Source organism: Calidris pugnax, unplaced genomic scaffold (assembly GCF_001431845.1).
Source record: "Calidris pugnax isolate Ruff unplaced genomic scaffold, ASM143184v1 scaffold461, whole genome shotgun sequence".
Classification (NCBI taxonomy): domain Eukaryota; kingdom Metazoa; phylum Chordata; class Aves; order Charadriiformes; family Scolopacidae; genus Calidris; species Calidris pugnax.
The window spans coordinates 256422-283460 of record NW_015091201.1 but is presented as its reverse complement, the minus strand read 5'-3'; the positions used below and the strand labels follow the sequence as shown (position 1 = coordinate 283460).

At 59.0% G+C, this 27039-nt stretch overlaps 2 protein-coding genes across 2 annotated transcripts in view; both read left to right on the top strand.

The window, feature by feature from the left end:
- The first annotated feature begins 1714 nt into the window (after positions 1 to 1714).
- On the top strand, positions 1715 to 26184 carry MLXIPL (MLX interacting protein-like). The gene is made up of 17 exons (XM_014959722.1): positions 1715 to 2185; positions 9498 to 9604; positions 9736 to 9818; positions 10026 to 10115; positions 10889 to 10933; positions 11228 to 11426; positions 12099 to 12176; positions 16498 to 16670; positions 18921 to 19512; positions 20110 to 20183; positions 20648 to 20867; positions 21544 to 21656; positions 21852 to 21971; positions 22261 to 22388; positions 22750 to 22873; positions 24025 to 24154; positions 25888 to 26184. Exons 1-17 carry the CDS (start codon positions 1890 to 1892, stop codon positions 26007 to 26009), a joined length of 2694 nt encoding a protein of 897 aa, XP_014815208.1. The 5' UTR covers positions 1715 to 1889; the 3' UTR covers positions 26010 to 26184.
- Positions 26185 to 26516: 332 nt separating this feature from the next.
- Positions 26517 to 27039, top strand: part of TBL2 (transducin (beta)-like 2) — a 4719-nt gene continuing 4196 nt past the window's right edge. Inside the window, exons 1-2 of the mRNA XM_014959701.1 lie at positions 26517 to 26653; positions 26734 to 26870. Coding sequence (XP_014815187.1) covers positions 26542 to 26653; positions 26734 to 26870 — 249 coding nt within the window. The 5' untranslated portion in view covers positions 26517 to 26541. The remainder of the gene's footprint in view (positions 26654 to 26733; positions 26871 to 27039) is intronic.

Genomic DNA, 27039 nt, shown 5'->3' with positions numbered 1-27039 from the left:
GATAGCATCTTGGGACAGGCTGACATGGTTGTAATGAATCACAGTGGGGAAAAGGGAGCTACAGAGCAACACAAATCTGGCTGAAGAATGACATAGTTCCTAAGTGAGGTTTGCACCAATCAATGTGAAAACTATCCAAACCAGCTATTTTTGCGTATTTTTCTCCCTACTCTGAAAAGTACCCTGGAAAGCTGCTCCCTCCTCCAGAGCACCAGCAGGACCCACAGGTGTGATGCAGAAGTCTGTTCTGCTCCACCTGCAAACTGGATTAGTGTTCAGGTGGCTGCAGCCAGCAATGTTAGCTTTATGCCACCATTTATCCCATGTTTTCATCAGACGTGTCTAAAAGCTGCTCCTGGATGCTCTCCAGGCATGTGTGGAGCCGGGGAAGAAGCTGCCAGACATTAAGAGGGAAACAAAGTGATTTAAGCCTGAAATTATGTCCACTTTGTCCCCCTGCGACTCTGGCCAGAGAGGAGATGCTTGGGACACAGGTCTGGATGGCATGGCACATGTTAAGCCCTGCAAGAGCTTTCAGTATCTATCAAAGTGGAGCTGGCAAAAAGCAGGGGACAGGGCTGTGTAAAAGAACATGGAATATTAGTTGTGCAGTTTAAATAAAACGAATTGCTTACTGTTAGATTGCATTAGTGTACTACTTACACAGAACTCACCCAGCATTAATAGCTGAAGTTGCTGAAGCCTTAGGCTGCAAGCTACAAACTTTGCCCTGAATTTATTTTGAACCCCTCCTTACTTAATGCAAAGGAGGGCCCTGAGACCGGTGCAAACCAGGAGATAAGGAAGCTGCATCCCGATGGGATAAGAACGGTTAGTGGACATCTGGAGACAGAGGAAGAAACCAATGAAGGATAGGAAAACCCCAGACCAGAGCTTGCCATTGAGCCAAGGGGGACCTGCAAGGCGCCTGAAGGGCAGGTGCATAAATTTCAAGGGTACTGTTGCCTAGGAATTTCTCTGTTCTCAGTCCCTCTTTGGACACACCCAGCCTCATCTGTAGCACTATGAATAAAAATTACTTTATAGAAGAATCTCCTTTTCACTTATTGATTCAGCAGAAGCCTAGGCTGTAACCCTGTTATGGTGGCTGGCATATCAAGCCCTGTCTGCCTGCACCTCTTGGCACACCTTGAAGGTGAAGGTCATCCATCCATCTTGGGTGCAAACCCCATTGCACCCAAGCTCATCACTGCATCCCCTCTCCTGCTGGGTCACACCTCAGAGCAGACTTTCACCTGGGCTGTTTCTCAGCTCGACGCACAGCTCGGTGGTTCAGTGCGCTTTGTGCTGAGCTGGGTGCTCGTTGCTATAATTTCACCTGTTTATATCCCTTAATCTGTATTTGTTCCCCTGGAAGTGCAGGGAGACACATTAGAGCAGAGGCACTAGGTAAATACCGCCCGCTCCTCTCCCCACCGACGAGCCCGGGTAAACAGAGCCGACTGCCAGCCTGTGGCCAGGAGGGCACAGGCGTCCCGCGGCCGCTCCTCCCCAGCGTTGCAGGGAAATAAAAGCCAGGGCTGTCGCGTGTTGCAAGAGCAGGACGGCAGCAGGGAGGTGAAGCTCCAGTGGCCGGAGGCTGGGTGCTGTGGCCTGTCTGATGGTGCACCATGGGCGGGATCAGCCACCACCACTATAAATAGCAGCAGTGGAGCCGCACGGCCAAAGCGAAAGCTGAACCCCAAAGCGTGGAGCCACAGCGAGGTACGGGGTGGGGCGAGCAGCAACAAGGAGGAGGCGTGGTGTGGGTGTCCTGTGCTGGGGAGCCCCGCCGCATGTGCTCAGTGCCAGCACAGCGCCCGGCACAGACAGGAGGTGGACAACGGCACTGGGGTGGCTGATAAGGAGACCCCAGCAGGCACTGGGCAATGGCCGAAGCTCAGGTGGGGCTGCCGGGACCCTTCCCGGAGCCCCCGGTTGGTCCATGCCACGTCTCAGACTCTGACTCCGACTCCGAGGACACGGCTGTGAGCAGTGCAGGACCCGGTGCTGGGGCACAGAACCCCTCGCAGGTCATCCACAGTGGCCACTTCATGGTGTCATCCCCGCACAGTGACTCGCTGCTCCGCCGGCGCCACCACCATGCTGAGCCCAAACCAGCAGATCCCCGGAGCATCGACCCGACCCTCACCCGCCTCTTTGAGTGCATGAGCCTGGAGTACAGGTGAGTCCCAGATCCGTCTTGCTGGTGTACATCTCACAGACCCCCCAGCTCCTTTAAGGTATGAGGCTGTCTGAGCCCTACTGCCCCTCCAGGAACCTGCTGCTAATTGCCAACTGACACTGTCCTCATCTTCTTGTCTGTTGGGTTGTGATGTGCAATCTGCTAAAAAACCACCAACCTGGGAGGTTTCAGGGAAAAAGAGCTGGTGCTGGGTTGTTGGCCATGGTGCCAGATGAGAAGTTCCTCCTTTCTTCATATGTAGCTTAACCCTCCTCCACCTTCCCATGAGATCTGGAGTCACTGCATCTGGCATTAGCACCCTCATGGCTAGGTCCTGCACACCCTGTAGAGCAGCAACAGCCAACCTGCGGGCAGCCAACGCTCAGCCTTAAGCAATCCAGCCCAGAGCAGGAGTCCTGCCTTCCTGTCCTTGACTCAGTCTACATACTCTGAGGCCAGGCCATGCAGCAACAGTTTGGGCTGGATGGCTTCACTGGGCTTTGTTCAGGGCCTTCTGAAAGCTTCCCCACTTCTCTCCTGCAAAATCAAGTGGGTGACTGCACTGTTCCCCCAAACACACCTATCACCCAAGCCCAGGATGCTAGGGACCTGTTCATCCCACAGCTCCCCAGTGACAACAGGAGAGACTGCATCGTGTCTCTTAGCACCTTGGTCCACACTCTTGAAGGCAGCTCCCCTTTTTTGCCAAGGCTTTGAGGTCTCTCAAAAGCATTAGGGTAACTTGCTTTTCTGGCATCAGTGCAAAACTGCTTGCATAGCTTTCCCAAAATGTCCAGATGAAAACCTGGAATGATGATGTCCTACTGATGTCACATGAAAACAAAACATCAGCAAAACAGCCTTGAAGAGTTGTCCATTGCCTTGTTCCATGCAGGGTCTCATTCAGTTGCTGACCTCTCAGGTATTTGAAGTCCTTGAGTGCTGAACACGGTGGAATATGTGGTCGCTGCCAGAGTAGTCCTGGTGACGTCAGACTCTGGGACAGCACTCCAAGGGTACTGGTTGCCACATAGCTGTGTACATTTGGCCCATCGCCACATCCTAGATTGCATGGTTTGCTCACAGCCAGTGTGGCACAGCTGTCCTCTGAGGTGCTGGTGCTGCGGGAGCACCATGAGCTTCAGCATGGGGTGACCCAGCTGAGAGTCATGCTTCCTCATCAGGCAAGCCACCCCTAAGTGCAATACACAGGGGACATTGACTCTCTTTTGCTCTCCCAGCCCCAAAGTAGCCTTACTCTGAGCCTTGCAGCTTGGGGCTGGAGAAGCAGACTGCTTGATCCCAGGGTGCTCAAGATCTTGACTCCTGAGATGCACCACAGCTTTCATGTGCCTCTGAGCTCTGGTTCTCCCCAGGTGGAGAGGAGAGGGGTAGGGTGCAAGTGCTTTAGCAGGTGGATGCCACCCAGGACTGGCCATTATGTTGCAGACAAGGCTCCATCACTCCAGTTCTCTCTACCACCTGGGCTCTTTCAGGACCTTGTTTCCCTCCTGCACTGAGCATGACAATGGCCCCAAGCCCAGCACCATGGCAAACTGTAACTGCCATTGGACAGTAACGTCGCTGAGGAGGATACACATCAGCTACAAAGCATTAGTCCCACCACTGATGGCCACTCTGGAGTCCAGAGCACTGGAGATGTCTCCTGGCTGGCTTGATGCAGGACTAGGTCTTGCTCAGCACTTATGGGAGCAGTTCTTGGTCTGCCGTGGAGCCAGGGTAGCTGCAGGCCAGGGAAATGTTGACATTGAATGTTCTCCAAACTTCATGCTTGGTTCTTCCCTCCTGGAGTTCCTTCCATCCTTAGATGTTCTCCCCCTCCAGCTCTCAGCTGTCATGCTCTGAAGCTTGCCAGCACCCTAAAAACAGGATGACAAGCATTGATCAGAGAACAGGTTCAAGGGAATCTGGACCTGCAATACAGTGCTGGGTATGCATCTCCACAGGCGGGACTGGACTCTGGCTCTAGCACTGACCACTCTGCTTTTCTCCCTTTGGAAATCCACAGCAGCTTTGCTAGTACATTTTTGACAGACTTGTAAACAGTAGTTGAAGGAAGGTATCAGAGGGGGAAAATCGAGTTTAAAGATACTTGTCGCACCTCTACTTTTAGTTTTATCTGATTCGGTACTTCTCTGCATCATCTTCCATTTCACAGCTTCCCTCTCAGCCAAGTTCCTCAGAAGTCTTGGTGTAGCACAGCCTCAGCTGAAGTGGCCGGCCAAATGTTCTCCAGTCTTCAGGAGGGCATCCACAGTTATGTTGTAGACTAACTCCCTCACAAAGCAGAAAGCATAGAAATGTATCAGCTGGGAGGCACCTCTGGAGTTCGTAGTCCAACCCCTGTGCAGGGCAGAGCTAACTCCAAAGCCAGATCCAGCTGTTCAGAGCCATCACTCTGATGGATGCAGACTGTGGATATTGAGCCCATCACCTGTCCACCCTGTCCCAGTCTTGCACCACCCTCACAGGGAAGAGTGCAGTCCATGGCTCTAATCGGAGTTTCCCTTGTTCCATCTTGTGTCTGTTGCCTCTTGTCTATTCTTGGTGCATGTCAGAGAAGTGTCTGGCTCCATCTCCTCTATAGCCTTCTTTGGGTAGTTGAAGGCAGTAAGTAGATCCTCTCTCCATCTTCTGTTCTTCAGCCTGAACAAATCCATCACTCACCATCTTAACATTCTCTTCCTGCATCTCTCAGTTTGTGTACCTCCCTTGTTTATCAGGGGGACCAATCTGGACACAATATCCAGACTGAGTAGAGGGGAACTACCAATTCTCCTCACCTGTTGGCTGAGCTGTGACTGTTGCAGCCACCCAACCCTTGCTGCCCAGGCTCCCACCATTTCAAAGGCAGTACACTGAACTTTCTCTATACAGTACAATTTTTCAGTGGCTGTAACTCAGTAGTCCTTTGGGTAGCTGTAATTTCTCCCTTCTCCAGAATTCCTCCACAGCACTTCACAGGCAGTTATGGCAGTTCTGTCTCAGCTTGAGAAATCACCCCCAGGATCTGATGTGTTATACCTCCATGGGCTGGACTGTGCATCACCCCGCCACTGGGAAAGAAACACTCTCCACATCAAGGTTTGCTTCTAGCAGTAACTTGTTTCTTCAGAGCCCTCAAAGGGAGGCAATTCCCCCTGCTGAGGTCCTGCTCCTGCTGCTGGGATCCCTGGCTGGGATGAAGCAATTCCCTGGCCCTTTGTACCGATTTTCCAGGACACTTCCAGCAGCTCTCCTGCCAAATATTTAATGATTGTCTTCAACTCTTTCTTCTCCTGCAATGTGCTGCATTTCTTAGACTGCTGTTTCTGATGAACTTCCCTGCAGAACACGTGCCCCCCTCCATGTTCCCCCAAAAAGCTGAGCACATGGAGCTGAGCTTTCTCAGGAGCTGTTCATAGTTTGGCCTTAGCACAATCTCCCCAGCTGAGCAAGGTCTTTCTCCCCATCACAGTGTGACTCCTCAATGGAGTCACTGGGTGCAGATGGGAACTGCGAACTGCAGCCACTCGTGGTCTTCTCTTGCACACATCTCTCTTGTGCTTCAGAAGAATCCTCCTACAGCAGTTCCTGGAGTGTCATGTACATTAACCTCCTCTTCTCCCCTGCAAATACCGAGAGGGGAGATTTAGGATTTAGCAGGTAGGGACATTAGACTGGTAAATGATGTGAAGCATTAACTCTGCCCCTCTTGTGATTTAAAACAAGGCAGGTTTTGAGTACACCCTTGCATGCTAATTCCCTACCAGCCAAGCTGATAGCAAGCTCTGAGGCTTTCCTAGAAGAAGTGGAAGTGATGCTATAGCTTTGCCATATGCTCAAATTGATTGTCTAATTCTCAGTGCCTTAAACACTCATGCAGAGGGGCAGAAAGCATCTGGACAGAGAGGATGACCCCGTCCAGACAGTGTGCTGAGGAGCTGGGCTGGGTGCGAGCCTATTCCCATGCTGATGCACAGTGGGGTCATACCTGCAGAGATCACCAAAATAACAGGTCATGGAGATGTACCTAGCTTGGTTCACAGCTGCCCAGCTTCCCAGACTGGGAAGAGGATTTAAACAACTTTTAATTTGCAAGAGGATTTAAACAACTTCCCTTCTCGTCTGGGACACTTGATGCTTGCTTTGCACAGTGGCTGCCCGAGAGGCAGAGCTGTAAAGGCAGAGGCACTCCTATACGTTTGTAAATACACAGAGCGGGTCCCTATCTTATCCCCAGTACAGTCTATTAACACCTTTGTTACAACAGAATTACCCCGCGTGCCCCCACGCCGGCTGCAGCACCGGCTGGGGCAGAGCTCACTCCCTCTGGAGGCCTGGCAGCCTTTGCATCAGCACAAGGCAGTAGAGAAAAAAGCTCAGTCACATTACAGAGATTTGAAGTTGGTTTTGAACACGGAGAGTTTTTGCCTGGGGGCACTTTTCAGGAAAACTGTGGTATGATTTTTAACTTTCTTTCTCAGACTCTGGATTTTAAAATGGAAACAATCAAGAAAAAAGCATGACTTTAGTAGCAAAATTTGTAAGAAATCAAATGTGAGCTTTTAGTGCTTCCAGGAAAGGCAGTTCCCTTTCAGCCACCCCTGGGCTGAGTTGTGTCCTGGCAGCGCAGGGGGCAAGGAGGGTTCTGATGTCCTGGGGGAATCCTGTTCCCACTGCCCTTGGGAAGGCTGAGCAGGTTTGGACCTGCCAGAGGACCCTCCACTCAGCTGTTCCCCTCTTGCTGCAGCTTGTTTCTCTTTGTGAAGCCCTGCATCTTGCCAGATCATTCCTTCCTCCCTCCTCCTGCTATTGATGGAGAGCAAAATACTCAATTTGCCATGAAAGCAAGTGCCACAACACCTTAATCTAAATGAATCATGGCACAAACAAGGTGCTACTGGACAAAACAGAGTCAGTGCTGACCCACACCGGGTTTGGTCCCAGGTGGAGCACTGGTGCCACCTCACCCCATCCCACAAAGACCCCTTAGCTGATGGAATGTGTCCCTATTCCTCCAGCAGCTTGGGACAGTGGGGCCCATTTGGGGCACCTTTCTCATGGTTCAGTGCAGGGTTTGCATCCATCTCTCTGGGGAGATAATTTCAGGGAAGGGTGGGGCCATATCCAAGGCAGACCTGGGAGCAAAGATCAGCCTGATAAGCCCCAAAACTGAAAGAATCGTTAACAGGGAAAAAAGGCAGTTGGTGGCAGAGCCCAAAGGCATCTCCCCTCTGCCTCCAGGTCCCACGGCAGCTCTGTGGCCACAGCCAGCAGACTCACGTGGGACCAAGGTACCCATCTGTGGCCACGAGCCTGCGGTCCATGGGCCCCGGCTGCTCTTTCAAGCTGGCTGTCGGGGCAGGCGGCACTGGTGAGGAGTGTGGCTGTGTAGCCTTGACCGGCAGGATCTGGCCACATGCCCAGAAAACCTGTTCCTTCCATTGGCTCCTCTGCTTTGTAACACTGCGGTGTTTGCCTTGTGCTGCCGGGGAAAGTTCAAAATCCTGGTGATAGCGGAGTGGCCAGTGCACAGCCAAGTCCTTAACTGTCTGCAGGCTGGAGCTGCGGGGACAGCGGTCCTTCCCCAGCCCCTAGGGCTGTGGGTCAGGCTGGGTCTCCCTGGGGAGACTGTCCCTGCCTACCCCTGGGGGTGGGAGCACCCGCTCCCAGACATGTCCCTGCGTCAGGCTCTGGAGCTGGATGGGCCCCACAGCGAGATGGAGCACAGCCAGTGCTCTCTTGTCTCCTCGTCCCAGCAGAGCTGTGCAGGACACGGGGCTCTCGCTGCCTGCATTGCTTCCTGCTCGGGTCCTGCCTCTAATGGTGAGGTCAGCACCCTGTCTGCAACAAGCCGCCTGCCCGCTGGGCTGCAGGGAGCTCCAAGCCCCGAGTCGGGCTCCGAGCCGCACCAGCACGGCCGCTGAAGGAGGAAGCCCCACTTGCCATGCCATGCCGTGCCGTGCCGTGCCGTGCCATGTTGTGCTGTGCTGCAGGAGGCCGGTGTCAAGTCGGGCTAACATAGAACCAGCCAGAGGCTTTGTTTGAGGGTGTGTGGAGTTTTCACAAGCTAGAACGAACAAGTGTGCGGCTTCTTAAAGCATTAGCCGGGCACTGCTCTCATCCCCAGCACCTCCCTAGGAACATGACCCTATAGCATCTTGGGGTGCGGCCAAGGGTGTGCTGGCAGCAGGGGGATACAGCAGCTCTACACCCAGCCCAGCCTCTACCTTTCCTCCTCCCTGCACGTACCGAGGATAAGTGGGACCCAAAGGAGCCCCAAGATATTTAAGGGACAAGCTCTTGGCTGGGGAGGGACACAACCTTCATAGGGAGGGACCCTATGCAGCCTCCAGCCTGCTCTCAAAGGGCTCCCCCATGCAGTCAGCATGGCCCAAGTCTGTGCCGTGGTGGGCAGGAGAGCCAGGGCAGCCCCTGGGCTCTCAGGAAGGGGTGAAAAGGACCCCAAATTGGGGCAGAGGGACCTCAGTCTCCCCTGAAGAGCTCCTGGGACATCAGGGCTCTCAAGACCTCCCCAGTGGGTACATGTGAGGGGCTCATGTCCCTCAGCTGGAAGAAAACAAGACGATTAGTGAAATGAGGCTGCCTGCGCTGCACGGGTGGCAGAGCAAACACGGCTGCCTCTGGGAGCCAGGAGATGGGATGGAGGGAGCTCAGCTCGGGCTGGGGCCAGGGTGAGGGGCATAGGTTTGTTTGCTGCCCTGTCTTCCCAAACCCATGCAGATGGCTGCCCCTGCCTGCCCACCCCCCAGCCCCACTGCTGCCCCTGCCCCCAGCAGAAGGCAGCTTTTCAAAGCCTTGTCTGGCATTAAAAGGACAGTCAGAAGTAGCTGCCCAAATGCTGCGATGAGGCAAGAGCCACAGCAACGCGTGGCCCCAGACGTTCTTGCCTGGGTGGGAGACATCTCTTCCCGTCCCTCGGATGCAGCTGGCCTGGTTGGGAGCAGCAGGGTCCCACCTTGGACCAGGGTTTGAGCCTCAATGAATCAATTCCCCTATGTAATGAGCTTTAATTCCAGGGACTTAAGAAGCCTCGTGTGTGTCTGTGGAGTTCCCAGTTTAGGTCTGTGCTGCTCTCAGGGTGAGCAGGAGCTCAGAGTGCTCCCATGGGTGCTCCCATAGGTGCCTGGCAATCAGCTTGCAGCAGAGCCACATGGCTGCGCCTGCTCCAGACTTGCCACCAGGCTGGTGGTGTGGAGCATCTCTCAAGGCTGCTCCCTCAGGAGATCCCGAACTGGGAGGACTCTGGAATGGTGACCCTCACCCTCTACTTTGCTTGGTGTTTTAGTGGGAAGCTGGTGTCTCCAAAGTGGAAGAATTTCAAGGGGCTGCGGCTGCTTTGTCGGGATAAAATTCGTCTCAACAATGCTATCTGGAGAGCATGGTACATCCAGTGTGAGTATGGAGCCAGACCTTCTGCATCTGCTGAGTGCCGGGTGATGCTGGGAGGAACAGAGCTGGCACTGGGGCAGCGATGCCCAGGGATGGAGCCATGGGTCAAGACAGTTGTGTTTTCCCCTGTGTAGATGTGGAGCAGAGGAAGAACCCTGTTTGCGGCTTCATCACCCCGCTGGAGGGGTCAGAGGCTGATGAGCACCGAAAACCAGAGGTAGGGTGTTGTCCCTCACAGCTCTCCGGGCCAGGAGCAGGTCTGGGGGGTGCAGGTGGGAGCTGGGGACACACAGGAGGCAAAGCTCATTGTATTTCATAGATCTGATGGGAAAGATATTTCTGACATGGCACAAGGAAACCAGTCCTGGTTGCGGGATGCTGGGGCTTCGGTGCTCAGTCATGACCCCCTGTCCTGCCCCCCCAGGCTGTCGTACTGGAGGGCAACTACTGGAAACGCCGCATCGAGGTGGTGATGAGGGAGTATCACAAGTGGAGGATCTATTACAAGAAGCGGGTGAGTGGCTGTGCCATGCTGCTCCCTGTCCCATGGCAGTGCCAGCAATCGGAGGGGACATCAGCATGCCCAACATGAAGGCGTAGCTGACCAGGAATGGGATGTGGCAGGCTCTTGGCACCGTGGGAGGGGGATTCTGGCTGCCCCCATGGTGCCGGGGGGGGAAGTTTGGTGGAGACCCCATCACCAGCTGTCCGTGGTGCTGTGGTGTGCTCTGGCAGCCCAACCTGCCCGGTGTACAATCCCGGGCTGGGTTTGGCAGCGCACCAACAGCACACACATTGGGGTGGGTCAAGCAGATCCACAGCTCACCCACAGCGCTCCAGCTGGGCTGGGATTTGCTGGCATGCCACTGGCAGCCACATCTCACCCCGGCAGCACGTGCTGCCAGGCAGGCCGGGTGGCTCTCTGTCACTCCAGGTGCCCGCTCTGGGGCATGCTGGCACCAAAACCCTGGCTGCCTGCCACACGGGGTGGAGCACAGTCCAGCCTCCTCCCCAGACGCTTGCTCAGGACCGATAAAGGTTGGGGTGCCACGGGCGGGCAGGGTGCTGGCAGCCTCTCACCGCCACACACCACTAGTCCCATCACTGCAGTGGCTGGTCAGCCCAGACCCCCTAGAGTAAAGGCAGATGTGAACCACAGATGTGGCCACACTGAGACCCTGAGGGACCCCCCTCCTGAGTGCTCCCCTTCTCTGCCCTGTCCCTGGCTCTGCCCCATGCTGTGCACACCCTGGCTGGGGAGTGACACGGGCTGCCTTCTCCTTCCAGCTCCGAAAGTCCACCCGGGAGGGAGAGCTCTCCAGCCCAAAGCAGGTGAGTCTGCTGGGGAAATGTGGGGAGGGGGAAAAAGAGGGGTGCGACGCAGACCCTTGCAGTGGGCAGCTTGGGAGAAGGGCGGATGAAAGCTCCAGGGCATGACGAGGCCAATGGGATGGGATGCCAAGCACTTGAGATGCCAGATTCACCCTTCTGGAAGCACCGATGTGCAAGTTGTGAAGCTTGTGAGCGATAAACACTGCAGGGAGCATGGGAACTGCCAGGGAGAGCAGGTGGGGAGCCAGGCATGGATCCTACCTACAAGAGGTTCCTTTGCTCCATCTCATGCAGGATGAGGATGTCTGGAGGCCAACAGAGAAATGGTGCAACCAGCTCTTCTGCAACGTTGTGCCCATGCTGCTTGGGGATGAGGAAGAGGAGCCAGGGGGCAGGCAGCACTTCGACTTGGACACTTTCCTCTCAGACATCTCTGACACCCTCTTCACCATGACACAGACGCCCAACACCCACGAGGCACTCCCCAAGGATGGTAGGAACCCCAAACTGCTCTCACTGGAGGTGGAGAAGGACTCCAGGTGGACAGCACGCTTGTAGTACCTTTCTGCCTCTTGGCTTAGCCCCTGCTTAGCTACTGCCTATACCCTTTGGGCAGACAGGATCCCCTGGCATCCATCCTGCTCCATTTGGGTAGGGTGGGAGCATCCTCTCCTCTGGAGGCTCCCTACAGACCAACCTGGGCTGGCCCAGGCGGGATGGGCTGAGCTGCTGTGGAGGCACTAGCCCCATGTAGCACTAGCCCCACTAGCCAGGGCTGCCAGCCCTGGGTAAGCAACAGGCAGGTCCTGCCTTCCATGGCCAGTCTTTGCTGTCCCTGCCTGCTCACTTCCCTGGAGCTCCTGTAGCAGGTCTTGCGCCAAGGATCACACTTTCCCTGGGGTTCTTGGGAGCTGGATGAAGTCCCAGAGGTGCTGGTGGGCAGAGTGGTGGGGACAGGGTGTCCCTGGGTGTCTGCAGGGTGGGGTTCCCATCTGTTTTCCCATGCACGGCTTTGGGATAGGGTGCAGCAATGTGGGGTGACTCTGGGGTAACATAGAGGGTCGGCAGCCAGGCAGGTGTGAGGGCAGTGTTTTGAGGAGCCCTGAGGAAGGATCTTGGGGGTGCAGTGTCTGAGCCCCATTGTTGCAGCTCTGCCCTCTTCCAGCATATGTTGGGAATGCTGACATGATACAGCCAGACTTGGCACCCCTGCAGCCCAGCCTGGATGATATGGAGATCTCAGGTAAGAGCCAGCCCAGATACGGTACCATATCCCACACAGCCCAGCACACTGTGCACCCCACGGCAGCCAAAAATGGGCTGGCCAGTGGCGAGGGATCAGCAGGAGCTGCTGGGTCAGCCAGAAAGCACCAGACATCCACTGGCATGGAAAAAGCAGCATGCATGGGTGCTGTGGCCAGGCGGTGGGGCAGGAGTCTGGCATGCCTGCCTGCACCCAGGGCAGAGCCATTGCAGGTCAGGAAGGGTCTGGCCAGGAGGTGTGGGAGGGCATTTCTACAAACACAGGGTCTTTCCAGGAGTGCCAAACCACCTCGTTTTTGCTGCAGACAGAGGAACAACAGCACAAGAAAGTGGATACCTCTAGAGAGCAGGTTCTGTGCTGCTGTGTCCCCCTCCTCACCCTGCTCCCCAGCCAGCTGAGCAGGCCAGGGGACTGGGTCAGAGCTGGGACCCCATCCTGCACTCTGCTGTGTCCTCTGGGGACAGGTCACTGTCCCTGTCAGGTTGGCCCAGAGACAAACCTGGCACTGGTATCCAACTGCAGCAAGGGGGGACACCAGGAAGCAGACAATGGCAGCCTCCTCCCACGGGGCTGCCACCCATGCTGCCATGCAGGCTCTGAGCCATTAGTGACTGTGGAGACATGTTCTGCTCCCAGCCATGCTGTGCAGTGTCCTCATATGCCTAGGCAAGGCACCACTGGCACATGCTGTGCTGGGGACCAGCTCTGCCCCCAAACATGCCAGAGCTGGTGGCCTGGGCACACTTTACAGGGTGGGAGTCAGTGTGGCTGAAGCCCTCCGAGACAGCTGGTGGCCTCGGGCAGAACCAGCATCTCTAGACCCCTCTGTGCATCTGTGAGCACCCTGTGAGCTCCACAGCTGGTCTCCACTTCCTTCAGGAGGAGGAAACAAGGATGCTTGCGCCATTCAGCTGCTGGGTGATGCAAGACCAGATGCTGACAAGGAGCAGGCTGGGCACTCTGATGGAGTGGGACAGGTGGTGGGATGGCCCAGGGACGTATGTGGGGGGAAGGCTGTTGCCTGCTCTCCTCAGCGCATTCCCTCCACAGGTCCCATTAGGGTGAGCTCTGCTAGAAAGAGGGTCTGTCCCCACTACAGGCCCTTTGCCTCCTGTCCCCAGGCGCCCCATATGGGCATCATTCACTGGGAGGTGGGACAGTTCCAAATGGGTCAAATTGACACTTGACAACTGTCCCTTCCCTGGAGAGGTCCTGCATGGTGCTGGAATGCTGCACCAACCCCTTTCAAGCAGCACCTCACAACTACGATGTCACAGCAGCACCCCCAGCACCTCTTTGCGTGGGCCCAGCTGCTGTTTGTGCCACCAGTGCAGCACAGCCTTGTGCTCAGCGGGAGATGGCAAGGGGCATAGCGGTCCCCATCTGAACCAGTATATTTCAATGAACAGCCAAGTTGTCTTTCCTGGGGAAAAAGTCTGCCTTTTGTTCCAGGGTCCTGCCTGGGAATGGGATGGGTCTTGCTGCAAGCCACTACATGGCAGAAAAGCATCCCTTCCCACTCTGCCCATGCCCAGTGGCTCTGCATGGGGGGACTGCTGGGGCTGGGGAGGATCCAAAGCCCAGTTAGGGTCAGGGAGGGCATCCCAGGTATGGATGGTTGTCTGCCCAGGTGCAGGCTGCTGAGCCTTGCAGAGAGCCTTGTGTGCACTGCGGCAGGGCAGCAACCTATGGGGTGCTCAGAGACTTGTGGGTGGGAGTTTTGTCCCAGCCATGGCATTTCCCAGGACACTGCACGGAGCAGCTCGCCCTGATGACAAGAGGTTACGATGCTGCGACAGCCAAGCGCTGCGTGCAAGCCATGTGCACACTGGTGGGATGTGGGCACACAGGGCAGAGGTGTAGGGGCAGAGGGGTGCACACACCATGCGATGGGCAGCGCCGAGGCTGTGTGCCCACAGGGCCATGGGAGGTGCGGGGAGAGGAGATGGGGGAAAAACCCTGGGTGCGGATGCCAGCCAACACAATTATGTCCCCAAGGCCACTTTTCTAGCAGGGCATGGGATAGCTTTTTGTGGCTCAGGAGCAGGAAGCCTCGTGCAGAGAACCACAGGCTGGGCACCACAATGGCCAGGTCACAGGGCTGTCACTGTGTCTGGTGGCTGTGGCAGAGCTCAATGCCTGTCACTCAGTGTATGCAAACCAATCCCCAAATGAGGAAGCACCTCGTGTCTGCAGCGGGTGCCAGAGCGTGGTGTGGGGCAGATGGAGAAGTCTTGATGGCAGAAGCAAGGCAGCAGCCCAGCCCCATGCCCTGCTGGCACCGTGCTCCAGGTAGGACCTGCACTTATCAATGGGGAGCTGGGCTGGCATTCCTGTGGGGCAGCATCACCCCACAGCACTGCAGGGCTCCCCCAGAGCCCAGGGCCAGTGCTGGAGGGTCCTTGGTTTGGGACTGGGATTTGCAGCCCCAACCCCTTTGGAGAACAGCCCCAGGTTTGAACAGGGTGCCAAAGGCATGGTGTGACAACCTCATGGGCTCTTCTCCCTTGAGAAGCAGCATGCCCTGGCCACACTGCGTGGCCTGGAAGCAAGTCAGGGTGAGGTGACAATGGATAGGAGCGTCGTTGAGAGCTGAGGGGTGGGGAAGAAACAGGAGAAAGGAATGGCAGGGTGACCAGGAGCTGCCCACTGCTGTGCCGGGTGGCATCCGCCATTTATCTCTGCAGCACAGCGAGAGGCACAAGAGGAATTGAATCTGCAGAGCTGGACACCAGAAATAACTATAAATAGCCACAGAATTTTGGTGCTGGTGGCAGGGGACAGCCTGGCATGGGCATGTCAGAGGGCTGGGGGCAGCGTGGAGCTGGGTGCTGTGCCCTGGGGAGGCTGAGACCCTGCCTGGCAGCACCACAGCCCATGTCGAGTGCCAGGCCATGGAGGGGCAGCGGTGGGTCTGTCATGCTCCCAGGCATTCCCCATGTCCCTGGCAGGGGGAAGGGGCAGTCTGAGAGCTGAGTGGGGCAGCCCAGTGGTGGCACTGCCCTGTCCCGCACCGGTGTTACCATCAGCTGGCAGCACATGGCACTGCTGGAATCATCACTGTGCTCAGCCCCATGACATCCCTCTCTGCTGGCTTGTTTGGTTCTCAGGTGTAGATTCAGGAGGGTCTCAGACATTTGCAGGTCTCAGCCAGGGCACCCCAGGGGCTGGAGCCTGTGCCAAGAGCCTGGAGGGAGATCAGCCCTGCTGGTGCCTGTGGCATGGCTGTGCACACCCAGCAGGGACAGCCAGCATGTGCTGGACTCTGTTGGCAGCAGCACAGGGCCTGGAGGCAGCAATGGTCATACCAGTTGAGGGCTTGGGAGCATGGCTTGGTGCTCCCCAGAGGGGATATGAGTGTCTGTCCCAGGACGGCTGCTTGGGCACACAGCCTGTATCAGGGGCTGTTGGGCAGCTGCCTGCAAACCCAGCCAGCACTCCTGCTCTATCTTACAGGAAAGCAACCAGCAGCTCCATCCCTATCCAACAATCATCCTCTACAGAGAAAACACTCCTGGTGGTGATGCCCGAGCCAGGGCTGGCACAGGCAGCGGTAGTGCCAGCACTGAGCTGAGGTGTGCGTGAGGCTGATGTGTCCGGGGAGCTTGTTTCACCAGTGAGGTGGCTGCCTGACGTGTCAGACCAGCCCTTTGTGCTGCGTTGTCTGGGCCTGCGGAAGGAGCAGGGTTGTGGGAAGGGGAGAGGAAGGGAGAGGGAGTCGCGGCAAGGTCACGGGGCTCGTCTTCGGGAAGGCCATGGGATGTGGTTAGCCACAGGCTGCACGCACAGCAGCACCGGGGCAGGGAGACGAGCACTTGTCACGACCCCAGGGGACTGTCCCTTGTCCCAGGGACATTGTGACAATCCTCTGAGACCGAGCTGTTGCTGGTGTCGCGGTCCCTGCTCCCTGTTCAAGAGAAGCAGGATGGCCACACCCACCCCAGGAGCAGCCCTGGCGCTGGAGCACCTGGTGCCCAGCTGAGTGTCGGGGATGAGGACGGGGTCCCCACCCTTCGGTGGCACCCCGTGTGGGTTTTCCTGTCCCCATGCATGTGGCAAGGCTGGTCCCAGGCATGTGGACTGCCTCTTCCCCCCACACTCCAGTGTTTCACAACCCAGGCACCAGATCCATTGGTGGAGCTGGGAGCTGCCCCAGCCCCACAAGGTGAAGGCAAGAGTGGCAAGTCTCCGGCAGTGCTGGTGATGGGGTACTTCTCCCCCCAGCATGCCCCAGGGCCTGTCATCCTTCTCCAGGAAGGTCCCTTCACGCCTGTCATTCTGTCTCTACTTGGCCCTGCAGATATTTTCACCAGCCACAGGCCACCACTATCACAGACACAGCTGGGCTACCAGGAGCCGCCCTGCTTCATGCCCATGGCCGAGCCCCTGTTCGACGGCGGGGGGTCCCTGATGGGTGTGCGGGGGCTGCCTGCCAGCTCTGAGGCTCCGCTTCTACCCGGCACCCTCCTTCAGGTGAGCGGGACCCCAGCCCACGGCCTGCAGCTGCCGGTGCCCCAGCCACCCTGCCTGACCCTCCCATGTCTCCCGCAGCCTGGTGGTGCCTCCCAGATCGGCCTTCACGGCACCTTCCTGGCCCCCGAGCTCCTTCCGACCCCTCTGGCCCCCGACCTCCCCGCCACAGCCCCCAGCGGCCTCAGCCCCCAGCTCCGACACAAGTCCCTGCTGCAGTATGGCCTCCCTGGCAAGTGCCTCAGCCTGGAGCCGCCAGGACTCCCCTACACACCCTCCATCCCGTCCCCCAGGGTGCCGCTGCCAAGTCTGGGCTCCCCGTTCTCCCCTGCCTCCGCTCCCAAGTTCTCCTGTGCTGGCTCGCCCGCATCCGCCATTTATCTCTGCAGCACAGCGAGAGGCACAAGAGGAATTGAATCTGCAGAGCTGGACACCAGAAATAACTATAAATAGCCACAGAATTTTGGTGCTGGTGGCAGGGGACAGCCTGGCATGGGCATGTCAGAGGGCTGGGGGCAGCGTGGAGCTGGGTGCTGTGCCCTGGGGAGGCTGAGACCCTGCCTGGCAGCACCACAGCCCATGTCGAGTGCCAGGCCATGGAGGGGCAGCGGTGGGTCTGTCATGCTCCCAGGCATTCCCCATGTCCCTGGCAGGGGGAAGGGGCAGTCTGAGAGCTGAGTGGGGCAGCCCAGTGGTGGCACTGCCCTGTCCCGCACCGGTGTTACCATCAGCTGGCAGCACATGGCACTGCTGGAATCATCACTGTGCTCAGCCCCATGACATCCCTCTCTGCTGGCTTGTTTGGTTCTCAGGTGTAGATTCAGGAGGGTCTCAGACATTTGCAGGTCTCAGCCAGGGCACCCCAGGGGCTGGAGCCTGTGCCAAGAGCCTGGAGGGAGATCAGCCCTGCTGGTGCCTGTGGCATGGCTGTGCACACCCAGCAGGGACAGCCAGCATGTGCTGGACTCTGTTGGCAGCAGCACAGGGCCTGGAGGCAGCAATGGTCATACCAGTTGAGGGCTTGGGAGCATGGCTTGGTGCTCCCCAGAGGGGATATGAGTGTCTGTCCCAGGACGGCTGCTTGGGCACACAGCCTGTATCAGGGGCTGTTGGGCAGCTGCCTGCAAACCCAGCCAGCACTCCTGCTCTATCTTACAGGAAAGCAACCAGCAGCTCCATCCCTATCCAACAATCATCCTCTACAGAGAAAACACTCCTGGTGGTGATGCCCGAGCCAGGGCTGGCACAGGCAGCGGTAGTGCCAGCACTGAGCTGAGGTGTGCGTGAGGCTGATGTGTCCGGGGAGCTTGTTTCACCAGTGAGGTGGCTGCCTGACGTGTCAGACCAGCCCTTTGTGCTGCGTTGTCTGGGCCTGCGGAAGGAGCAGGGTTGTGGGAAGGGGAGAGGAAGGGAGAGGGAGTCGCGGCAAGGTCACGGGGCTCGTCTTCGGGAAGGCCATGGGATGTGGTTAGCCACAGGCTGCACGCACAGCAGCACCGGGGCAGGGAGACGAGCACTTGTCACGACCCCAGGGGACTGTCCCTTGTCCCAGGGACATTGTGACAATCCTCTGAGACCGAGCTGTTGCTGGTGTCGCGGTCCCTGCTCCCTGTTCAAGAGAAGCAGGATGGCCACACCCACCCCAGGAGCAGCCCTGGCGCTGGAGCACCTGGTGCCCAGCTGAGTGTCGGGGATGAGGACGGGGTCCCCACCCTTCGGTGGCACCCCGTGTGGGTTTTCCTGTCCCCATGCATGTGGCAAGGCTGGTCCCAGGCATGTGGACTGCCTCTTCCCCCCACACTCCAGTGTTTCACAACCCAGGCACCAGATCCATTGGTGGAGCTGGGAGCTGCCCCAGCCCCACAAGGTGAAGGCAAGAGTGGCAAGTCTCCGGCAGTGCTGGTGATGGGGTACTTCTCCCCCCAGCATGCCCCAGGGCCTGTCATCCTTCTCCAGGAAGGTCCCTTCACGCCTGTCATTCTGTCTCTACTTGGCCCTGCAGATATTTTCACCAGCCACAGGCCACCACTATCACAGACACAGCTGGGCTACCAGGAGCCGCCCTGCTTCATGCCCATGGCCGAGCCCCTGTTCGACGGCGGGGGGTCCCTGATGGGTGTGCGGGGGCTGCCTGCCAGCTCTGAGGCTCCGCTTCTACCCGGCACCCTCCTTCAGGTGAGCGGGACCCCAGCCCACGGCCTGCAGCTGCCGGTGCCCCAGCCACCCTGCCTGACCCTCCCATGTCTCCCGCAGCCTGGTGGTGCCTCCCAGATCGGCCTTCACGGCACCTTCCTGGCCCCCGAGCTCCTTCCGACCCCTCTGGCCCCCGACCTCCCCGCCACAGCCCCCAGCGGCCTCAGCCCCCAGCTCCGACACAAGTCCCTGCTGCAGTATGGCCTCCCTGGCAAGTGCCTCAGCCTGGAGCCGCCAGGACTCCCCTACACACCCTCCATCCCGTCCCCCAGGGTGCCGCTGCCAAGTCTGGGCTCCCCGTTCTCCCCTGCCTCCGCTCCCAAGTTCTCCTGTGCTGGCTCGCCCAGCCCCTCGCTCCTTGCCCATCCTGCCTCCCCCCTCCCAACACCTTGCTCAGCGCCCCCCACCCTGGGGCTGGGCTACCCCGACGGCATGGTGCCCCCGGGGTATCCCGGCCCAGCCGCCCCCCAGCTCCTGCCCCCCACCCTGCTGGGCGACCCCAGGTTTGGCCCCCCCAAGGGGCCGCCCCAGGGCGGGGGCAGGCGGCCCAAGGTGAAGCCCAGCGGGACCAAGGCAAAGAGGCTGCCGGGACCCCCCGCACCGCCCCGGCTGGATGTGCCCGACCCCTGCCTGAGCCAGCTGCTGACCACAGGTGAGGGGGCCAGAGGGCACAGGGGGCTGCAGAGACAAGCCAGCGGCTGGGGGGATTCTATGGGGAGGGATCAGAGCGGGGACCTGCTTTCTCCCCAAGGTTGGGGGACACTGGGGATGCTGGGCAGAGCCAAATCCTGGGGTGAAGCCATTCCTGGAGGGAGCCGCCCCAGCTCCAGCAGCCTTTGGAGGGGCCCAGGCACCCCCAGGGCTTGGCCATGGGCACTGCTGAAAGGTCCCCATGTCTCCAGCATGGTCAGCACAGCTCTCCATGGATGGGCTGAGGGGTCACCAGCGTCCTGCCTGCCCGTGCTGCCCACGCATGTGATGGGACAGAAGTTGTTGTGTCCAGCCCCGTGCTGTGCTGGGGAGGGGCTGGGGGTCTGTGCCTGCACCATGGCTCCCCGGGATGTCCCCACTGCGGAGAGCAAAGGCTCCTCTGCCCAGGGGCTGCATCACCCTTCCCCAGGGCAGACGGGCAGGGAAAGGGCTGCAGCAACACCAGTGCTGGCGCTGGCTCTCCCCTGGGGCCAGAAAGGCTACCCGAGCCCTGACACCCTCACACAGCAGCACCCTTCTGCTCCCTGCCCTCTTGCAGACAAGCAGAAGCCGGCCCTGGATGCCCCACGCCCAATGGGCGCAGGACTCATGCCCGCGTCTCCAGTGTCCCCGGTAAGCACTCACCTACCCCCCAGGTCAGGAGTTGCTCCCCCAGATCAGTAAGTGCCCTCTCCTACTTGCGGGGGCAGGGGTATAGGTGGGACAGGTGGGGAGATGGGATTCTGGGGGGGTCACCAATTGCAATATGGGGTTGAACAGGCACAGGGCAAAGGAGTGCCCGGGGTGCCAGGAGTCACCTGAGTGTTCTCTCTCAAAGAAGAAACTGGGCAGGGGTGGGAAATGCCCTGCTGGCAGGGCCCCTTTCCTGGTGGTGCTCCCTGGGGGTGGTGGGGCTGGGGCTGACCCTGCAGATGGTGGGATGCCCCATGGGGACAGGGCTGCGCATTCTCCTCCCTGGTCCCCTCACGGGTGTTCAGCCATCAGTGCCCACACACCGACCGACCAAAGGGGAAGGTCTGGTCCCTGGGCATTTGTGGGATGCCAACCTCCCACTTCCCTCTGCCTTCTCCCAGCAGCAGAGCACTGTCCCCGACGTCCCTGCTGCCTTCCTCTCCAGAATGGACCAGCTGAGCCCAGGGCTGGCTCCTGGCTCCAGCCCTTCCCACACAGTGCCGGCTCCTGGCTCCAGCCCTTCCCACACAGTGCCGGTGCTGGTGCCGGTGCCACAGGCGAGCACCCAGCCAGGCCCACTGCTGGTCCCCAAGGCAGAGCGGCTGTCCCCCACGTCAGCTTGCGGTGAGTCTGGAGCACCCCAGAGCTCCACAGGACACTGCATTCCCTGCAGGGACCTTGGTCCACACTTTGAGCGAAAGTTTCATTTTGGCTTCAACTCTGGCTATTTACATTTACTCAGCTGAGCACAGATGATTTCTTTCCGTGGGGGAGAATACAGCCCCTTCACCTGCCTCCTTCTCCAGGAGCAAAAGCAGAAACAGGAAAAAAAAAAAAGGAGCAAAATGTCGGACTGTGGTTTTGAGAACCCAGAGCTTGGTTTTTGAGTGAAAAGCACCCTGTTTTCACCCACAGAAACCAGAGCGGTGGCTGGAAACAAGGCTCTGGTGTCATTCCCAGTTTCAGTTCGGTGCTGCAGACCACAGCCTTGCTGCCCTTGGGACTCTCTCCTGGTGATTCTCACCCTAAGAACTGCTGGGAATTTAAAATGTCACATCCCAAATGTTCCCATTTTTGAGCAGTTGTAAAATGAGTGGGATTTTGGATAAGACACAGTGATAAGATGTAGTCGGATGCTGGACCAGAGCAACCCCATCAGTGGAGTGGGTTGGCTGCCCGGGGGTGGGAGCATTGCAGGCTGCTCCTCTCCACCCATCCCAGTGCGGGACCCGGTATCAGCCCATCCCGAGGGGCTGCAGCTGCTGCCCCTCTCCCCAGAGCAGCCCCTTTCTTTTCCCAGGCAGCGACTGGCCCAAGCCCGGCCATGCTTCCCCGGGACCTGTCGTGGGGCTGGGCGCTGGCATCTCCCTGCACCATCCCATGTCCCATCGGGGCAGGCCTGAGTGCAGCAAGGTACAGCCAGAGCAAGAGCTGCCTTTGCTCCGGGGGCACCATCTCCATATGCACCCCACTTTACTGCTGCCCCCCTCCCCAAACTGCCCCCCCCCCAACCCTTGCTGTGAGTTTTGAGCCAGCCCATCCCCAATGGGGCAGGTGGCTCAGGGCTCTCCCCAGTGCCAGGAGGTGCCTGACAGCGCTTGCCCACAGATGGAGAGCCGCCGTATCACACACATCTCTGCTGAGCAGAAGAGACGTTTCAACATCAAGCTGGGCTTCGACACGCTGCACAGCTTGGTGAGCACGTTGAGTGCCCAGCCCAGCATCAAGGTGAGCACCAGTGGGTGGACCAGCCCTGGGCATGCAGGGTCACGTTGTATCACCTGGGGATGCTGCATCCCTGGTATGCCCCCAAGTAGGGGACTCCTGCCCTGCACCCAGCCAGCAGGGCAGGAAGCTGTGAGCCCACACCAGGCATACGGAGACCTGTCTGGTGCAGCCGTGCCAGGATGGAACACCGGACCTCGCACTGCCAGCCCCACTGCATGAGGCGCTGGGTACCCTAGACCCTGCCCACCCCAGGGGCTCCCTTCACCATCTAGCCCCTGTGGCCCCACAGGTAAGCAAGGCCACCACCTTGCAGAAGACAGCTGAGTACATCTGCAAGCTGCAGCAGGAGCGGGCGGCCCTGCAGGATGAGGCACAGCGGCTGCGGGAGCAGATTGAGGAGCTGAACAGCTCCATCAAGTAAGAGGGACATGGCCGGGGAGGCAGGAGGAAGCCACTGTCTGCATCGGGGTAGCCAGGCAGGGCAAGCGGCAGCCATGGGGAGGCAGCAGGATACAGCAGGTCTCCTGAGCACATCCCAGGACCTGGATTTGGCTCTGTCCCCCCTCAAACCCTGTTTCAGGTTGGGGGGAAGGTCAAGAGGCAGTGCTGTGTGGGACCAGAGTGCGGGGCCATGCACCACAGCTGCCCCGGGAAGCACCACACTGCCTGTCCAGCCCTGCTGAGAGCCAAGGTCCTGCCAGAGCCTCTCCCCATGGGGAGGCCCCTGCAACTTCCAGCTTCCTGAACACAAACCCATGGCACTGCTTGTGCCCCACAGCCTGTGCCAGGAGCAGCTGCCAGCCACAGGGGTCCCCATCACACGCCAGCGCTTTGACCAGATGCGCAGCATGTTCGATGAGTATGTCCGCTCCTCCACACTGCAGAACTGGAAGTTCTGGATTGTATCCTTTGCAGCCAGCACCTGCTTCTTGCTCTGACCCCTCCATCAAACACTGGGTCCTCTGGTTAACCTGCTCCTCCCAGATCTGTGGGGACCCTCTGGCTCCAGAGGCTCTGGGAACCATGGGGAGATGTTTCCCAGCCAAGGGCACATGGTGGGAACATACCGAGATGCTGTGGTTAGGAGGAAGCTTCTGCTACAAGTATGCAAACGGGGTAGGGGTGACTGGCAGGTCCTTGGGGAGAAGGGAAGTTACCAGTGGAGCTGAGGTCATGCAGGGAAGAGGTCCTGCTGTTGAGACAGCAGCCATCAACTAGGGATTAGACACACATCTGGGGACATGACGGCTTGGCTTTCGTAGCCATGTGGCACACTCTGGAAACACAGGTGTGCCCATGCCTGGGACACACGTCTAGGCTCCCACGCCCTTGGAGGAACCAAGGGCCAGGGAATGAGTGGTCAGATGGCTGGACCTGCTTCTCCTGCTTCTCCGTAAACAGGGACACTGGGACCATTAAGCCTGCAGAGACCATGAGGTCTACAAAACCCCGAGGGGCAGAGGGATAGACAAGTCATCCAGTGCAGGCAGCCCTGGCAAGGCAGATGTGACTCCTGATGCAGAGTTTGGGAGAGCTGTGGAGTTCCTTCCACAGGACACTGGAGATGCTAAAGCCAGCATGGGCTTCAGGACATGCTCATGGTGGAGGTATCTGCTGTGCATAACTACATGCACAAAATCACCAGTCCCTAGCCATGGTTCCTGCAGGTTAGGAGCACCAGGGGAGCACACTGAATACACTGGTGTCATTCCCTGCTCCTGGGCACTTCAGAGGACGCTGAGCTAGCTGGCTCCTTGGTCTGCTCTGGAAGACTTGCCTTGTGTCTAATCAACCATTTCAGGCAGCCCCAGTCACGAGGGGGCTTACACAGCTCTCCTATTGCCTGCCCCAGGTGACACTCAGGTCTCCATCACTCCATCAGTACAGGCTGGTGCCCAGTGTGGTGCTGTGCTGGGGAAGGCTCCCAGCAGGTCTGCTCCATGCCAGGCAGGAAGGTTTGTCCTGCTGCCTGTAGGAGGGTGTTGCCCACACCTAGCAGGTGGGAGACCACAGTCTTGGCAAGGCAGGTCCTTAACTCCTCTGCTCCCATCAGTTCAGTATCATCATTCGGCCCCTCTTTGAGTCATTCAACGGCATGGTCTCCACAGCCAACATGGAGAGCCTCACCCAGACGTCTCTTGCCTGGCTGGACCAGCACTGCTCCCTCCCAGTGCTTCGGCCAAGTAGGTGGCCCTGCTCTTGTCTGTGGCCAGACTGACCCAGTGGCACAGACTGACAGAAAAACAGAGGGGAAAAAAGGACGGGGGCGTCCTGGGGGGTGGTGGGTCTGGCACTGCACCACGCTTCTGCCGCATGGGAGGGAAGAACCCGCGGGATATCCTGGAGCTGTGGGGAACATACCGAGATGCTGTGGTTAGGAGGAAGCTTCTGCTACAAGTATGCAAACGGGGTAGGGGTGACTGGCAGGTCCTTGGGGAGAAGGGAAGTTACCAGTGGAGCTGAGGTCATGCAGGGAAGAGGTCCTGCTGTTGAGACAGCAGCCATCAACTAGGGATTAGACACACATCTGGGGACATGACGGCTTGGCTTTCGTAGCCATGTGGCACACTCTGGAAACACAGGTGTGCCCATGCCTGGGACACACGTCTAGGCTCCCACGCCCTTGGAGGAACCAAGGGCCAGGGAATGAGTGGTCAGATGGCTGGACCTGCTTCTCCTGCTTCTCCGTAAACAGGGACACTGGGACCATTAAGCCTGCAGAGACCATGAGGTCTACAAAACCCCGAGGGGCAGAGGGATAGACAAGTCATCCAGTGCAGGCAGCCCTGGCAAGGCAGATGTGACTCCTGATGCAGAGTTTGGGAGAGCTGTGGAGTTCCTTCCACAGGACACTGGAGATGCTAAAGCCAGCATGGGCTTCAGGACATGCTCATGGTGGAGGTATCTGCTGTGCATAACTACATGCACAAAATCACCAGTCCCTAGCCATGGTTCCTGCAGGTTAGGAGCACCAGGGGAGCACACTGAATACACTGGTGTCATTCCCTGCTCCTGGGCACTTCAGAGGACGCTGAGCTAGCTGGCTCCTTGGTCTGCTCTGGAAGACTTGCCTTGTGTCTAATCAACCATTTCAGGCAGCCCCAGTCACGAGGGGGCTTACACAGCTCTCCTATTGCCTGCCCCAGGTGACACTCAGGTCTCCATCACTCCATCAGTACAGGCTGGTGCCCAGTGTGGTGCTGTGCTGGGGAAGGCTCCCAGCAGGTCTGCTCCATGCCAGGCAGGAAGGTTTGTCCTGCTGCCTGTAGGAGGGTGTTGCCCACACCTAGCAGGTGGGAGACCACAGTCTTGGCAAGGCAGGTCCTTAACTCCTCTGCTCCCATCAGTTCAGTATCATCATTCGGCCCCTCTTTGAGTCATTCAACGGCATGGTCTCCACAGCCAACATGGAGAGCCTCACCCAGACGTCTCTTGCCTGGCTGGACCAGCACTGCTCCCTCCCAGTGCTTCGGCCAAGTAGGTGGCCCTGCTCTTGTCTGTGGCCAGACTGACCCAGTGGCACAGACTGACAGAAAAACAGAGGGGAAAAAAGGACGGGGGCGTCCTGGGGGGTGGTGGGTCTGGCACTGCACCACGCTTCTGCCGCATGGGAGGGAAGAACCCGCGGGATATCCTGGAGCTGTGTGCTGGGTGCTTTTCCACACTCCTTTCACACCCACCACACTCCAGCTGAGCTGGCTGCTGCTGCCCTAACCTGAGAGCTCATGTCCTCCTGGCTGGGCAGGGTTCAGCCCTCCCCAAAGCCCCACCGAGTGGGATTCCCTTCACCCTTGCTGCTGAGGGCTATGGCAGGGAGCTCTCATGTGGTTCTGGGGCTGGAGGGAGGGGTTAACCTGGGCCCCTTCTAGCCCCCGAGGCACAGGGCAGAGCTGACATGGCCCACATCTCCCCACAGCCGTCCTGAGCTCCCTCCGGCAGCTGAGCATTTCCACCTCCATCCTGAACGACCCAGCTTGCATCCCCGAGCAGGCGACGCGGGCAGTGGCGGGGATGAGCCATGGCAGAGGCTCCTCTTAGCTCTCCCAGCCTTGCCAAGTCCCTCTGTGCTGCCAGATGAGTGCCCACCAACACCTTGTGCAGGCCCTGCACCCCAGGGATGGCCAGGCCCCAGAATGGCTGGTGCAGCGTGGGGCCCTGTCTTCCCTGGGCAGCGGGGCTCAGCTGTGCTGCCTGATAAAGGACTGACTCTGCACAAGGGCTCCAGTGTGGTTCTTCTGCCCTGGGTCTGCTCTGGGGCTGGGCTGGGGTAGGCAGGGGCAGGGTGAGGGCAGGGGTGGCCAGGTGAGGGCAGTGTGAGGGGAGCGATGGCCAAGTGAGGGGACGGCTGGGTGACGGCAGGGTGAGGGGAGCGATGCCCGGGTGAGAGGAGCGATGCCCGGGTGAAGGCACGGCTGGGTGAGGGCGGGCCCGGAGCGGTACCAGCCCCCGCCGCCAGGGGCCGCCCTGCGCCGAGCTCGCAGAGGGAGCCGCGTGTGTGCCCCCCCCACCATGCGGGGGGCGCATGCGCAAGCAGCGGCCGGTGCCGCCCCGCTGAGGTGGCGGCGGGAAGATGGAGGTGGCGGCGCTCGGCGGGTTGGTGTTGCCGGGTGCCCTCGCCCTCCTCCTCATTCTCCTCCTCCTGCTGCTGGCGGCCGCCCGGCGCCGGTCCGCCCCGTCTGACGGTGAGTACTGCGGGCACGCCGCGGCTGGCCCGACCCGACCCGACCCGCCCCGACTCGACTCGACTCTCCGCTCCCCGCAGGCCCCAAGGCGAACGGTGCTGTCGCCGCCGCCGCCAGGCCGGAAGAGCACAGGAAGGCGAAGGTGCCGGCGCGGGCCCGGAGGGACAAGCCGCAGCAGCACAGCTTCGCCCACCGGCTGCTGGTCGCCGCCCTCAAGGGACGGGGGGGCCCCCGGGCCCCGCCCCCCCCCCCTCCCCCCGCCCCCCCCCCACCCGCCGCTGCTCCTGCTCCAGCAGCGCCTCGCCGGCCTCGGCCTCCGCGATCGGGCGGCCCGGCGGCAAGCCCGCAGGCGGCGGGCGGGCTTGGCGCCGCTGCCCGACCCCCCC

Excerpts from the sequence above, each read along its gene's own strand:
- MLXIPL (XM_014959722.1), top strand. The coding sequence starts at position 1,890 with ATGGCCGAAGCTCAGGTGGGGCTGCCGGGACCCTTCCCGGAGCCCCCG. Across the intron at positions 19,513-20,109 it reads GAGCCAGCTGCTGACCACAG|ACAAGCAGAAGCCGGCCCTG; the intron begins GTGAGGGGGCCA and ends GCCCTCTTGCAG. Across the intron at positions 20,184-20,647 it reads CCGCGTCTCCAGTGTCCCCG|CAGAGCACTGTCCCCGACGT; the intron begins GTAAGCACTCAC and ends TTCTCCCAGCAG.